The sequence below is a fragment of the Sinohyriopsis cumingii genome, chromosome 7 (assembly GCF_028554795.1).
Source record: "Sinohyriopsis cumingii isolate HCF-2022 chromosome 7, ASM2855479v2, whole genome shotgun sequence".
Taxonomy (NCBI): domain Eukaryota; kingdom Metazoa; phylum Mollusca; class Bivalvia; order Unionida; family Unionidae; genus Sinohyriopsis; species Sinohyriopsis cumingii.
Genome location: NC_142967.1, coordinates 74,979,462 through 74,995,159, shown reverse-complemented (window position 1 = coordinate 74,995,159; position 15,698 = coordinate 74,979,462). Strand labels below are relative to the sequence as shown.

The window sequence follows — 15,698 nt, the reverse complement described above, 5'->3', positions numbered from 1 at the left end:
GCGACATAAAATGTTTGGTCACTGTTAGGTCATAAAAGGTTTGAATTTTGAACCAGTGGATTGAAGGATCGGGTTAGTGTACATAATAGTTTTATCAAAACGGGATACCAAGCCAAAATGGTTCCCTGCATAAGAGGCAATATTGGTAGCCCATAGAAGGGCTTTTTAAGCAGAAGTTCCCCATTCTGCTTCTTTACATATCTCTGCAGTCCTTTTTCCTCTCTGGTAATTTTGGGGGAAATGGTAGCTGTGTAGCGTAAAATTGTAGTTAGCTGCTTCTACTAGCTGCTGGACTGGGTAGTTGTAAGTTCTTGTATGCCTCTTGATAGAATTGTGTAAGGATTCTGACACCATAGTGCCACTCGCTATTCATTTATTTTTGCTTTTATTTATGTTAGGTGTTTCATGCGTGTGTTGCATGCTTATTTGTGTCCAACTGTGGCAAGGGAGGTAGTGACCAGGAAGGCATCATCATCATCAGTCTCATGACCTAGTGTGGTCGTTGAGGCACTGTGCTGCTGAACATCTGACCAGTTCCCTCCACTTGTCTCGATCATGTGCCAATGCCTGTGTCTCCGCAAAACTTTTCCTTGTCCATTCTGTGATGTTGTCAGTCCACTTTTTTCTCTGTCTACCTCTCCTTCTGCCACCCTGGACGCTGCCCTGCAGGACTGTTGTGGATAGACTGTTGGCTCTAGTGACATGGCCATACCATTTCAGCTTTCTCTTTTTGACGGTGGTGAGGAGGTCCTCATATTGGCCTACTTCGCGCCTGATGGTGTAACGCACTTCTTCGTTTGTGATGTGGTCCATGTAAGAGATGCCAAGGATGGTTCTGTAGCATCTCATTTCAAGTGACTGGATTCTTCGTTGTAATTCTGCTGTCAGGGTCCATGCCTCACATGAGTACAAAAAGACTGAGATGACTAGAGCTCGCAATAGTCTGATTTTAGTTTTCAGACAGATATTCTTGTCTCTCCAGATGGGTCTTAGCTTTGACATAGCTGCCATTGTTTGTGCTGCTCTTGACAAAATTTCTGCTCTTGATCCCTCTTCAGTGATTATGGAACCAAGATATTTGAACTGGCTCACTGTTTCCAGTTCATGTCCTCTGACTTTAATCTTGGCTGAGATTTGTTTGCCACTATTTGTCATCAGTTTTGTCTTCTCAGCGCTTATCTCCATGTCAAATCTGGAAGATGTTTCATCCAGGTTCTTCACTAAGGTGGCTAGCTCATCTTCACTGCCTGCCAGCCCATCAATGTCGTCTGCAAAGCGGAGGTTGGTGATGTTACACCCTCCAATGCTGACTGACCCACAGTGGTTTTCCAGGGCTTCACTCATGATGCGCTCTAAGTAGATGTTGAAAAGTGGGGGTGACAGGAGACAGCCTTGACGCACTCCCACTGTTGTCTGGAACCAGTCCCCCACAGAATCTTGGGCAATTACTGCACTGGTAGCCTTGGCATACAGCTGCTTGATGGTATTGGTTAACTTTTGACCTATGTTATACTTCTTCATTGTGGCCCACAATGCCTCATGCCACACTTGGTCAAAGACCTTTTTGAAATCTATGAACACATGATAGATGTCTTGCTGGTGTTGCGAGTACTTTTCGCACAGAACCCTGAGATTGAATATTTGTTCTGTTGTGCTTCTTCCACTCCGGAACCCGGCCTGTTCTTCAGCGATTATTTCTTCTGCTTGTGGTTTCAGTCTGTTCAAGATGATCTTCAGCATTACCTTACTAGCATGGCTGATCAAACTGATAGTTCTGCCAGGAAGGCAGGAGTCTGCTTATTCCAGGGTACTGGTCTAAATGGATGTACTTGCATGAATTTTCAGGTTTGGTTCTTGTGTCTGAAATTATTCTAAAGATGAGCTACCGGTAGGTTGGATTGGATGGAAAACTGTTCTGCTTTAGTGTTAGTATGGTCTGTATCACAGAAGTAGGCCACAGTATTACCGTGGTTGTCTTTCATGTTAGGGCTAGGAAGAGAGCAGAGAAGATTTTTAAAAAAATATTATTTTTGTTGATTTAAGAAGATGGGAACCTTTGCCGAGTATTCAGGTCCCTAGGAACGTATCAAAAGCACCCATCTGTGTATATTAATCTGGTTTTAGAGAGTATTTGGGTGGGTTATGTATGCTTTACAGGTTGTTATTTTTAAACTAGAGGGACACCCTTGCTGAGTACTCATGTCCCCCAGGACCTGTCAAGGGTGCCTATCTGCTAGTGGAAATTTATTTTTAAGTGAGGTCGGTTGTTTATTTTATGCTTTTAGGGTGTTTTATATTTTTTCTTTTAGCTTGGATGTGTCTAGGAATTGTTAAGTATGTTTTGGTAGATCATATTTATGTTGGGGTTGTTATTTTTAAGGAAATCTGGGCAAGTGGTAGAGGATCCAATTTTTTTGAGGGGAGGGACTTTTTGAAATTCCATTCTAGATTCCTGATATTTTGAACAGCTACTGAATATATGTGGCAGGACTTCAGTGGTTTTACAGTGATAGCAATTGATATTAGCACCAACATCCACACACGTTTCATGTTTTTTAAATAATAAAAATTAAAATAAAATTTAAAACAAAATACCATTGAAAATGCCAATACCCCATTTTGTGTTTCGTTTAGTAGCCTCTGAGTATTGATTTATTTAAATAGCTTTTAAGTCCTCCTCAGATAATTTCTCGAATCTTGGTTTACGGCTTCATAATTGACTGAACCAGTTCTCACGCTATTATTGTTGTTGTTGTGTATGGCTAGGGTGACTGAGGTCATGGGGTGCTGTGTAAGGGAATATATCAATCTCTGTTGTTCTGTTTCATTTTCAGCGTTTGTAACATCCATCACATTACAGTCAAATCCATCTTCATCCGCTTCAGTCGCTACTATTACTTTTGTTGTTGTTGTTGTAGGGTTTAATGCCATTTTTCAGCACATGATAGGCTATACATGAGAGTCTAGTATTAATGGTGGAGGAATAACCCAGGAAAACCACCGACCCATGAGAAGCTACAGGTAAGCTTTCTCACATACCCACATTGGCTGAATCCGAGACTCGAATCCACGCAGACAGAGGTGAGATGGCAGTGATCCGTAACGGAGAGCGCTTTTAACTCCTTGTCATCAAAGTGTTCAAAAAACTCAGCAGAAAATTATAGTGAAAAATCACCGTAATTGGACATTTTGATCGACTATGTAGCAGACGAACGCCAAATTGTAAACTATGCATTTCAATCAAAGAATATTTGAAAAAGTAAGAAAAGGGTATAATTTATATTTGCTGAATAAAAAAAAATGTAAAAGATGAAACAAATGTTTCACAATGACATGTCTGCAATGTTTATTTATATTGCAAACAGTACAAAAACCAAAAGTAGTCCCAGAATTTATCGATGTGTAAAAAATTCCAGATCAGTATCACATGACCGTTTACAGCCAATCACAATGCAGAAAATTTATTTAATTTATAAAAATTGTTATATTTTCTTTAAACTGCATCCATGCATAAACCATGTGCCTGTATCTTAATGAAACACAAAGTTACTAAACACGTTAGGAAACTCAAGACAGGGCAAACTCCAGGTTAAGGAAGTGCAACTCCATCCTCCTCTTGCCTAATTTTCAAACCCATTTTGATTAGAGCATTTGAAGAAGACCCAATTGTTAAAGTATCTTCTGAAATATTTATCAAATCATAATAATAATAGTAATTACGTCGTTGGAAAATTGCACATTTGCTACAGTAGTTACTTGAAAATTTAAAGGACTTGGCACCAGTCCTTCTTTGGGAAAACTTCTCCAACTCCAAACACAGCAAGTGTACTTTGGTTGCTAAAACAATCTAAAGACAATGCCTTTTGTGGCATTTGAGGACTGGATTTGCAAGATAGCAAGACCCAAGACTTATAAAAATGGTACTTATAGCTGCCTTGCTTGGTGCTCAGTAGTAAGAGGTTAGTGTTAGGACTGATCGGACTTGTTTCTGGACAGTGGGTGGGACATTATGTTACATGTCTGAGGCATGACACCCCAGTGCTGGAAATCACTATAAACTGCCACACTGAAGACAACATAGTGATATGACTGAAAAATTGTTAAGACTACATTAAAAATCCAAATCACACAAACACACTCTCGTCAAAGAAACATATTTTACTTGAAAAAATTGGTTTCTTCTTTGAATATGTTACCCAATCATAATACCTAAGAAGAAGAGGTGGAGGAAGCCGCATCTCTTTACCATGGAGAGGTTCTCTCCAGTCCCCTAAGGCAGCTTCTAGATAACACAGCTAGAGAATAGATGCTATATGCCAAGGTGCAGCATCTGTAAGGGGAAATATTTCCCTCCTGCAATTCCATTGGAGGTAGGGAAGCTACTGAATGACCTGGAAAGGTAATCTGTTGTGCAGAGGTGATAGGCCCCACCAGGCTTAGCCGAGCATTTGGGATGAAAGATCATGAGGTAAAAAGTGGAGAATGTCAATTCTGACCTCTATCCGATGCCTTGTACAATATAATCTATGGAACTATTTCTCTCATAAGAAGTGTTTGTTGCAGATGAACAGCGAGTCTGCTAATACATTGAGTTGGCCTGGAATATGATGAATTTGTACATGGATTTGTCCTAAAATACACCACCATAGAAAATTCCAAGGAAGAGCAAAAAGGTCTGGCAACTTGGTTCCCTCTTGTTGTCTGATATAACTCTCCACTGTTGCCACACAGAATGAGGATTCCTTATCCATGTAGCTCATGCCACCAATGAAATGCTTTCTGTAGGACTTTCTTCTCAGGGATGTTGATGTTGAAAAGACCTCCAGAGTGGATTGTACTCCAATGGGCTTCTTGAAAGATGGAACGAGATATACACCTCAGCTCTCTATGCTTCCATACATACAAACTGAGATTGTACCTGCAAGTGAATACCCAACATGAGCCTTTTGAGGTTGTCCCAATCTTTAGAATGAACCTCAAATCCATGGAGACAATTATAGGCTGGTCCAAGGAACAAAGTTTTGGCCTCCATCTTAATGGTCTTACAAAAATGTGACTTAGTACAATGAGGTCCACACTGAGCAAACCTATTATGTAAAGAAATTCTCAGGCTGAGGCTGTCCTGTGTAAGCAACAAAGCCACCATTATGTTGATTTTGCAAGGCCCGTTCTTAGGGAGGATGTGCTGTTTACCAGTATTTTGAGCTCCATGCCTAGATGATATAAGGTTGAATTTTTCCTTGTTGACAAGGAATCCAGGGCTGAATAGCAGAGTAACAAGTGATATGATGTTTTGCTATAAGATCATCACTCAAATGATGTTCTTGCAGAATGTTGGCCTGGTAGCCTGATGTAGTCTGTACATGGGGCAATACTCTGTCCATAACACTTGTGAACACCCAGGTACTGATGTCAAGTCCTAACAAAAGTGCCCTGAACTGGTGAACAAAGCCTTTGCAAGTGAACTGCAGTAACATCCTGGAAGCATTGTGAATGGGGATGTGAATATAAGCATACCTCTTGAAAGGCATTTTGAGTCTGTATTGGTGTTTCATCTTCAACCATGTGGCATGAATGAAATGAATCAATAACAGGTCAGAGAATGCTATTGGCATTTGGGACTAGGTACAATCTCGAAATAAAACCGCAGGGAATTTACATTGTGAACAGTTTTCTGGACAAGTTGCGGATTTCTTGCTGCAGCATGGTTGCTTGTAGCTAATGGGACCTTGGATAGTGAAGACGGTGAGCTGAAGGTTATAACAAATACCTCTGAAACAACTTGCCTAGGCCATTGATTGTCATGGCAAAAATCTTCCTATTTGGCAGCAAAGAATAGAAACCTTCCCGCACCTGCTGGTTTATCTGAAAAGTATGGTGTTAAGATGTAATTTTTAATTATCGAGACAGGATGGCATGGAGAGGAACACAGGCTAAAATTATAGCCTCCTCTCTGCCTCTTGTCTACCTTCATTCTTGAGAAATGTGGTCATTTACGGTTGTAAGGTTGACGTTTGCTTGTTCACTATGGCCTAGGGGAGTCCTTTTAATCTTGTTGATTTCCCAGAAAATTATTCTTCTGTGACTGAGGATTTAGGAACCAGAGAAAATCTGACATGACGGGTAAGAATGGCACTAATGTAGTTACAGAAGAGGATCCAAATCTCGTCAGTAATGCTTACAAACCTCTGGTTATAAAACTTGCCTGTGATATGAACTGCTTCACCAAGCAAAGGAATGGATGTACAATGATAAATACATTACACGTAAAATAGTGCATTCTTAAATTTGCCTATCTTTATGAATATTGAAGTCTACAGACAGATTTCTACTGAAAGGGTATAAAATACAACACACAAACTTTTAATCCCAATATTTTAATTAACATTTCTATATAAATATCCATGCATTGCAATTTAGGGAACATTTTTACACATGTACACAAAATGAACAGTTAATGTTACTGTTGTTGGTACTAGAATTCAAATTACTTAATACAAGATCATGAAGAACAGCAAGTTAAATTCCATTGTTTCTTTCTAATAATGATAACCTTCTCTGATTGTTTCTATTTATAATTACCTTCATTTCCATTAGAGATTACCGTAATTGTTGGTTTCTATTAACAATTACCTTCACTGCGCATTTCTATTAGCCACTAATTCATTCACCATTTATTAAGCAATGTTTTGTTAAGCCAAATCGATATTATCCTCTATATATTTCTGAAGAATCTCGAAATAAATTGTGTACAAAACTGAATCATTTATGTGAAGTAAAGTCTAAGTCCAAGATGTAAAAATTCTCTTTAAGGAGTACCATTTAAAAAGGATGAAATAGGATTCATACACAATGGAAACAACTTATTTTATCTGTTTGTCCAATGACCATGTTTTTATTTGTTCTTGTGAAACAAAGTGACTCATTATATTCTGCCCTATCATTTGTTAAACAGCATCAATATCCCCTCCAGGTCCCTGGTACTGACATGGATGCAGCAAACTGAGACTTGTTTGCTTATGAAAAGATAAAGTAAATACCATGTTCTGATTTGTTCATTCTAAGACGTAATGTAATATAGAGCAATATATAAACAACAAATATAATACAAACAACCTTTTCTGATTAATTAACAATGATATTCTATCTGCAATGCCTGCAATGGTCCTTATTCTTTAAATAATACTAAGTTATAATTGTATGTATTAACATATACATCTGTAAAATTTCTGACACGAGTAGGATGAAAAATACGTTCTGGAGCCAATTAAGCGTAACTGGGTGATCAAGTTTTTTTTGGGATAATGCACCAGGAAGGTTCGTTTATTTTTTTTAATCAAGAGTCAAAATTTCTAAAGCATAACCAAGTACATAAACAAACTTACTGAGTTATTCCTTTTACATGCAACAGCCATTTAAAAGAACGGATAAACGTTCTGAGCAACACATGACAAAGTCCAAATACAAAACTAGTATTATCTTAGGATACCATCAAACTGAGATTTTGTTTGAATCTGGGCAGTCTTCCTTTACTGGGGTTTGAAGGATATATCACAACACTAATGCTGAATGCCATCTTTTGAAAATAGTCATACTTTATGGAGACCTGTGGATAACTCTAGCCTTTGGCTTGTTGAAAGCATCACCTACAGATGAATTGGACATTAACACCTGTATATAGCTGATATCACCGGGCACATCCCATACTGGTATATTTAATTTTTAACCATTATTGTCTGAAGATGTATATTATTGTAATCAAAATTTTTCTTTCAAAATTTGTTGTGATACAATATTGAATTTGTAAGCAATTTTATATGGTATGACTGACTAAACAATTAAAAGACACAAGATAATATCTGTGGTGTCATGGCATGAGAAGCAAGCAAATTGAAGACCTAAATGTTAAAATTTCTTCTGTCATCCAAGTTATATCATAATCAACAATAAGATTATCTACAGTATCTTAAACAACAATGATAAAATGCTTAAAAGAAAATTAATTACAATGAACTAATTTGCTTCTTTTGCTAAATCTAAATTACTGAAACATACACAACTTTAAAGGTGAAAGAAGTATTCCCTTTTGAAAGAGGACACAAAAAAATCAAAACAATAATAACCTAAAGATATTACATTCTTTACAATTAATGGAAACAATGACAAGAAAATATTTATAGATAAAAATTTGAACACACTTGTTCCGCAATTTAACACAAGAGGCATGTGGGGGGGGGGGGCAGTTTACCGAACTGAAGGAGACTGACAACCAAATTTATGTTATCAAATGGAAGGACAAAAGGAAGTGTGTGGTTTTAGGTTTATGGTTGCTTCTTAATAATGACAGAACACAACACAGCAGATTGAATAAAGTTTTGAAGGAGTGTTTGGGGAAAAATTATGGAATGGTTTCAGTATTTCTCTGCTAAATATACACATTTATATCTCTTGTCTACAATTTAATCAAAGCCTGATATGAGTAAATTTACAAGTATTGCATAACATGCAGACTTTCAATTTGAAACCTGATGCCTGCAGAGTAGTATTTAGTTGAAAATGATTCTACATATACAGATATCAGCACATTCAGGTGGGAAGTTTGGCCATACTAAATACGACTTAAAATCAGTTTAAATTCTTTTTATTCTCCGACACATTACACTGGCAGCAATTGTCTATCCTACAAAATATTTCATGAAAATTCTTATCAGTATTTGAGTTTTAATTCTCCAAAATAATGGATGAACTATGCAGTAAACATCTCAACTAAAACATAACGAGGCAAAAAATTACTTCTTGCAAGTAGCCTTACTATTGCCTAATATTTTCACAGAATCGATGAGCTGTCATTTTATGAATATGACCTGATGTATTCAATGTGCATCTTTTTTATATTTATTCACTGTTCTATAAGCTAGTAACGGCATGTTCCTCCTGAGAAGTGTGGGCAACATTTTTCTGTGCATCTCTGGGGTAATACTTGGCTAGTGTGCTCTGAGGAATACGCTTCAACATTTCCTTGGGGAATATACGGAGAAGTTGCCAGCCAATGTCCAGAGATTCAAAGATTGTTCTGTTCTCATAGTGACCTGAAGAAAAAAATTTAATTTTGTTAATTAAGAGCACATTCAAAATAGGATAGAAAGAATAAATGGTTGATCGAGGCTTTAGATTTAACATTTTAATCAGATTCAAGTTTTTGAATGCATCTTTACCAACAAATTTTTCCCCAACATTTAAAAAATTACGTATACAAATTAAAAATTAAAAATGTATTAACTGACAGACTCGAGTGTAATTTACCTCTGACTGGAATGGTGGGAAGGGGGATAGGTGTATAGCAAGAAGTGCTTTATGAACTGCAAACAATTTTATTAGCTTCCATTATGTCTGTTTTGATTTCATCAAATTTCTTCTGTAACTTGCCCAAACATTCCCCAAAAATATATTCAAGAGCAAAGTCAGGAGTGATATTCAAAATTTATTAACATTAAATCAAATTAAATTGAATTGCAAAATTTAAACTGTTCAGAACTAAAATACTATGTAATTTACATGCAGATAAGGAGTATGGAATTACAAGAAATGCTCCATTATGTTTGTCCAGAATAATTTGGTCTTACATGGGAAGAGTATGCAAGATATATTATTTTTTATCTGCATCTGAACATGTACGTTTAATTTTTATTCAATGTATACAAACATCTAAGGAGTGTAATGCTACCTTGTGAAATGAAGTTTTTCTCAAACTTGATTAAGAACTCTAGGTAGAGCAAGTCTTCTGGTGTCAAAGCTTCTTCACCCACTACAGCCTTCATGGCTTGCACATCCTTACCAATGGCATAACATGCATACTGGAAATGAACAAGTAAACACATTTTAATAGATTACACTACCCATACTAAAAGCATGGCTGTCAACTATACCATCATTTAAAGCTACTAGATTCTCCAGTTAACTCTTATAAATCTGGCGGAATGTGTGTTGCCAACTAAACTGACTCAAGAATCCATGAAGCGATAAGGAAACACAAACAAATGAAAAATTATATCCAACCCATCAATCTTAAATTTACCCCAATTTCAAAGGGAGCAAGCAAGTGTAATGCTATCTTCATTAGCCAAGGGTCATCAAACCACCTCACTGTATGCTGACCCTTGAAATATCTAGCAAGCCAAAAGTGCCATCTTAGGGATGAAAGAATTACCTCCCATTGCAACAAAATCGAGTTACCAATGTTACAACCTGTTTCACATGCAAGGCATTTAACATGGCATCTTACATGATGTCCATGACTTGGAAGAAAAATTGAATTTGAGAACCTGACATGTGACATGTAATTTTCTGTTGAGGCCACAACAATGATTTCCAGACAAGTATCTATGTATATACAATGACAAATCTGAAAGAATCAAGTCTCCTTCAGCTTCATCCAATTAGACTGGAGTGGTATGTACTATTTTGGCTAGCTGCATGCACTAAGTGTCAGTGTGGAACAAAGTGGTGTAATGACCCTTTGACATGGAGAGGATGGTATAATGAGGAAATTGTGTCTGCTATAAAATAAAAACATCAAATACAAGAAGAATTCATAATTTTGATCAAAGAAACATGAATAAATGAAAAACTATAACCAGTCTCTAAAAAAACTTGTGATGCTGTCATCATCTGAATAGTTTCACTGTTCCACAAAAGGATTGACATAAATCAATTATATATACACACACACACACACACACATACATACATATATATATATATATATATATATATATATATATATATATATATATATATATATATATATATATATGTAGTAAAATTTCCCTTTAGGTGGCTTCTTAAGACAAGTTTCATTGTTACGGCATATTAATACATAGCAACAGTCCTCTGCTGAGGTGATTAGTAAGTTTTATGAACCAGTAAATCTCATATTTGAATGATACCAAGCACATGTCAATAATTGTTTTCTTTAATGATTTTGTGCAAAACTTAGCAATTTAGCCCGTTTCAAATGTGAAAATGCCAACAGGTAACAATCTGCTATGAATCTTTAAACACATGTTGCCTATGATCTAGCCATTGTCACCCAACATAACCTATTATGATACATTTCTGTTTATGCATACTCATAAAAATGAGGAAATCCCAACTGTTCTGTGTCAATGCATTGGTATGTTCCCCTCAATCCAAATGACTAAATATCAAATTTTAATCCAACCACTGCCACTGTAAGATGAAAATTGATATCTGCATCTCACCATGATTATCCAGGTGAGATAACAGACTTACCAGCTGATTGGACACATCAGCATGGTCTTCTCTGGTCATTCCCTCTCCAATAGCAGATTTCATCAACCTGGACAGGGAGGGTAGCACATTGATTGGTGGATAGATCTGAAAGAGTCATAAATACAGTTTACCATTGATGACATTAACAGAAGTCCAACTATGGTCTTAACAAAATGTCACCCAAAAACTCCCTAGACATAATATTTGTTAAAAGGTTTAACACAGAATGTTAGGTTGCCACTGTCACTGCCATCACTTTGATACACGACTCATCTCTGCTAGTGCAAGTGACACAGCAATGTTTCAACTCTACAAGAATGGTCAAGTAATTGGCCAGAGTACATGTCATTTATCAGAGTAATATTTCTTGGCCATTAGTTATCTCAAGCAATAATAAAGATACCTTTCCAACAGCCATGAAGAAGTTTGGCATTTCATGATCACATGTAAAATTAATGATAATAGTCTTTTTGTAATAGTTTGTTAGCATAAAGCGTTACAATCCTAAGTTCGCGTTACAATCCTAAGTTCATAAAGCATTACAATCCTAAGTGGGGATGCGTTTCACAATAAACTTGGCAAGATTAGTCATCAGCACCAATGACGTGTTCATGGGTTGCATCTTCTCACACTGGAACTAATGTTTCTAAATAAATTCTTTTCAATGACAAATTTTATTTTGTTCACAGTACAACCCCTTCCCAAAACCCAAACAGATAGTTTGGAGGGGTGAACTGTACTACTTTTGTATAAGCTCCAACGGATCAAAATAACTACTGACATGATATTCATTGTCATGTTTACTACTGTGCTGAAAGTGCTCTAATAATTTGTATAATCTAAATTTTCAGAAAATATATCAATCAATAACATATTTTACCATTTTAAATATTATTCAATGAATTTTTGTGATGCTTTCCTTTAAAAAGCATTTTCTACTTTAGTTTCAGTCATTACCATCAGTGCAACTTTATACAAGTTAATAGGTACTTTAAGATCAAAACATTTCCTAAATTTGAGTTGCCTCCCTTGAGATATAAAAACGTTGACCTCTATACATTTTTCTCCTTGTTTTAGTGCCATATGTTATTATTATTATTAGTACTTACAAACAAAATTATGTAAAAGAGAATGGATCCTATGTTACAAACATGGACAGATTGAAATCGCTCTGCATCAATAGATACAAACGGTTCCATAAATGCTAAATTTTTCTATCAAACCAGGTTACCATGACTCCCAAAATATTAAACAATAATATCTAAGACACCTGCTCTACTAGTGCTGGTGTTAAACTAGAAATGTATTCATGGAAAATGGAACACCATGCTTGAAATTACCTACACACATGTGTGTGATTGATGCACGAGTAGACAAATGAATATGCAAGGTAACATTCTGTCTCTACTGCTGTCAAGATGGGTACACAACATTAGTGTCCTGGTTAAATATTACCTTAAAAAAATAAAGGCAACACTGCATTTCAACTTACTTGTCTGTTGTGTAATTGCCTGTCAACATAAATTTGACCTTCGGTAATATAACCTGTCAGATCAGGGATTGGGTGGGTTATATCTGGAAATAAACCGGAGTGGCAAGCACTTAGTAAATGCATATAAATATATATGAAACGTGTTATTGCACAGTTCCACAAGCAGTACAATGTAAACCAGAAGTACAAGGTTCATAAAAATGCACATAGTTTTGATAAATAAACTTACTGGTAATAGTTTTGTTTCTAACAAACTGCATCAAGATTAAATACTATGTCATACAAGGACCAACAGGTTTAGAGCATAATAACTAAAACAAGGCCTCAGTTTCTCCAGCATCTGGTAGTCTTTAATATTCTTTAGCCTCTTTCATGCAAATGGATTTGTAATCCTCAAGAAAAAAGAGAAAGTATATCCCTTACATAACATCTGAGAATCAAAACATTTGATTTAAAACATAATTTACCATCGTTTGGCATAGTAAGGATTGGAATCTGGGTAATGGACCCATTACGTCCTTCAACTCGACCTGCCCTCTCATAGATGGTGGCCAGATCTGTGTACATGTAACCAGGGAAACCACGACGACCTGGCACTTCTTCTCTGGCAGCAGATACCTACAGATTTATACAACACTTGTGTGATATTTGTTGCTTAGTTACATTAGTAAAATTCTATGAATGCAATATTTTTCATGGGACATCAATTTCTTTTAATTGTGGATGTGACAAACCATTAAATTTTAAAACCAAACAAAAATGATCTTTCACTGATAACAAGTAGGCTTTGGATTGCAAGCTGAGTCCATGTTTAATGCACTGCCATCAAACCATGTGACCCTGATACCAACGTCAAAGGGTAAGTCAGCATAAGGCAGATTCATAACACTTATCACAGTAATGAAGAAAATCCATTGTGCGGTTTAGGAAATATGTAAATCAAAAATTTTTAATGACCACCATAACAAACTGCTGAATTTGCCTATGCCACCATCAATGACAGAAACGTCACTGCTATGTCTTGCTTCCCCACTATAGTGGACTCAACAACAATAGTTCCTTTAAACCAATCTTTTGACTTGCTTACTTTCTAGAACCGCTTGCTTTTGAGGTAGCTCTTTTTCAAATAAAAGTATCAGCAGATAGATTTTTTTAATGGTTTCTAAGTAAGTTAAAATACAAAAGGTATATCACAAGAATGCATAATAATTTTTAAATCAATCCAATTCAATATAGACAGCTGCAGAATATGTTTATTTTATGTTAATGGATATATGATTTTAAAATTAAAGGTTTCTCTTGTCTGCATGTCAACTTCTATGGATAAGCTATGCATTAAAACATATCAGACACCTTACTGTTAGTATGATTTACTTTCAAGTGCAAAACTTTATAGGAACTGTGCATCTTACATTCAAAAATGTTTTCTTTCATGGTTGGCATAATTTTAAAAAATGGGTCCATGTTTTGTGGGTTACCTTTTGAGGTTGGCTTAATTTCAAATAATAAGAGTACGTTTTTGGTGAGCAATTTTATTACCTCTCTCAAAGCTTCTGCATAGGAGCTCATATCTGTCAAAATTACAAGCACGTGTTTCTCACACTGGTAGGCCAAAAATTCTGCTGTGGTCAGGGCAATACGAGGTGTGATGATACGCTCAATTCTGAAATTTGATTATACATGTTATGTAGATTGAAGAAAGACTGGATCTTCTAATATTCCAATTGCATTACTGAACAAGTTGAAATGACTCAATACATATGTCATTACTTAAAACTGTCATGAAAACAACTGATATTTGCAAAAGTCATAGTCTTTCACACATAATCTGCATATTACTATTACACCGACTCATAAACAATGTTCATTTTCTGATTCAGGATGTGAAGCGAAAGGTTTGACACCCAATTTGGCAAAATGTGGCACCTCTAGCTAACCAAGCAAATTATATATTGTGCAATTTCATTTTTATACATCCTTCCATTCAAAACTGAAACTTCACTTCTTGAATAGGTTCACTTTTCACTGAAAGATCACAATGTGATTTCTATATTTATCAGGTATTGGATATATGTTACTGATGATTGGTACTTGGAGTTACTTTTATCTTGAGTGCAACTGTGTTTCCAGATCTTATATTTGAGGTTTCCTTGTTTTTCTAGGGTTGTTTTTTTTTATAGTGCTATTCCAGAGTTAAAGATATGAGGTGCTGCCTAACTTACATAACTTATTAGTTAATTGCTTTGCCAAGCAGGCTTAGGTAATAGTGTAATCTATCTTCCATACTTTATATCCAGCTGATAATAACCATTGTACTATTTCCTGACACAAGTTCTTTCTAAAGATTAAGGCATGTTGTTGTTGTTGTTGTTGTTGTGGAGTTTAACGCCATTTTTCAGCACACGATAGGCTATACATGGCGGTCAGTATTAATGGTGGAGGAAGAACCCGTGAAAACCCGGAAAGAACCACCAACCCACGAGAAGCTACTGGCAAGCTTTCTCACATACCCACATTGGCCGAATCCTAGACTCTAACCCACGCAGACAGAGGTGAGATGGCAGTGATCCGTAACGGAGAGCACTTTAGACCACTCGGCCACTCGGAGCCCCAAAGATTAAGGCATAATAAATAATATATTACATCTATTTACAGTTGAAGTCATCATAGATTTTGATGAATATAAACCAAACAGATAAAAAATATGGTTTCAAAACTGATAAGAAGCCTGATCAATCAGATGCAAAACCACCTAAATAAATGCCCCCATTTTACTCATACTGAAACACTCCATGATGGTTTCATGTTTGACTTTTGTTGTTTTTGTTGGGTTCAATGGCACCATTAACAACATTATTGGCTATATCATGCCAAAGAAATGGATCACTGAACCTTTCCAAGGTCCCAGCCAGGG

At 36.2% G+C, this 15,698-nt stretch overlaps 1 protein-coding gene across 1 annotated transcript in view; it reads right to left on the bottom strand.

The window, feature by feature from the left end:
- Nucleotides 1–7,284: 7,284 nt before the first annotated feature.
- The window catches only part of LOC149795527 (V-type proton ATPase subunit B), a 34,673-nt gene continuing 26,259 nt past the window's right edge, over nt 7,285–15,698 (bottom strand). Inside the window, exons 9-14 of the mRNA XM_089965334.1 lie at nt 14,324–14,447; nt 13,252–13,402; nt 12,785–12,867; nt 11,293–11,397; nt 9,725–9,854; nt 7,285–9,089 (exon numbers count right to left, since the gene is read on the bottom strand). Coding sequence (XP_089821460.1) covers nt 8,908–9,089; nt 9,725–9,854; nt 11,293–11,397; nt 12,785–12,867; nt 13,252–13,402; nt 14,324–14,447 — 775 coding nt within the window. The 3' untranslated portion in view covers nt 7,285–8,907. The remainder of the gene's footprint in view (nt 9,090–9,724; nt 9,855–11,292; nt 11,398–12,784; nt 12,868–13,251; nt 13,403–14,323; nt 14,448–15,698) is intronic.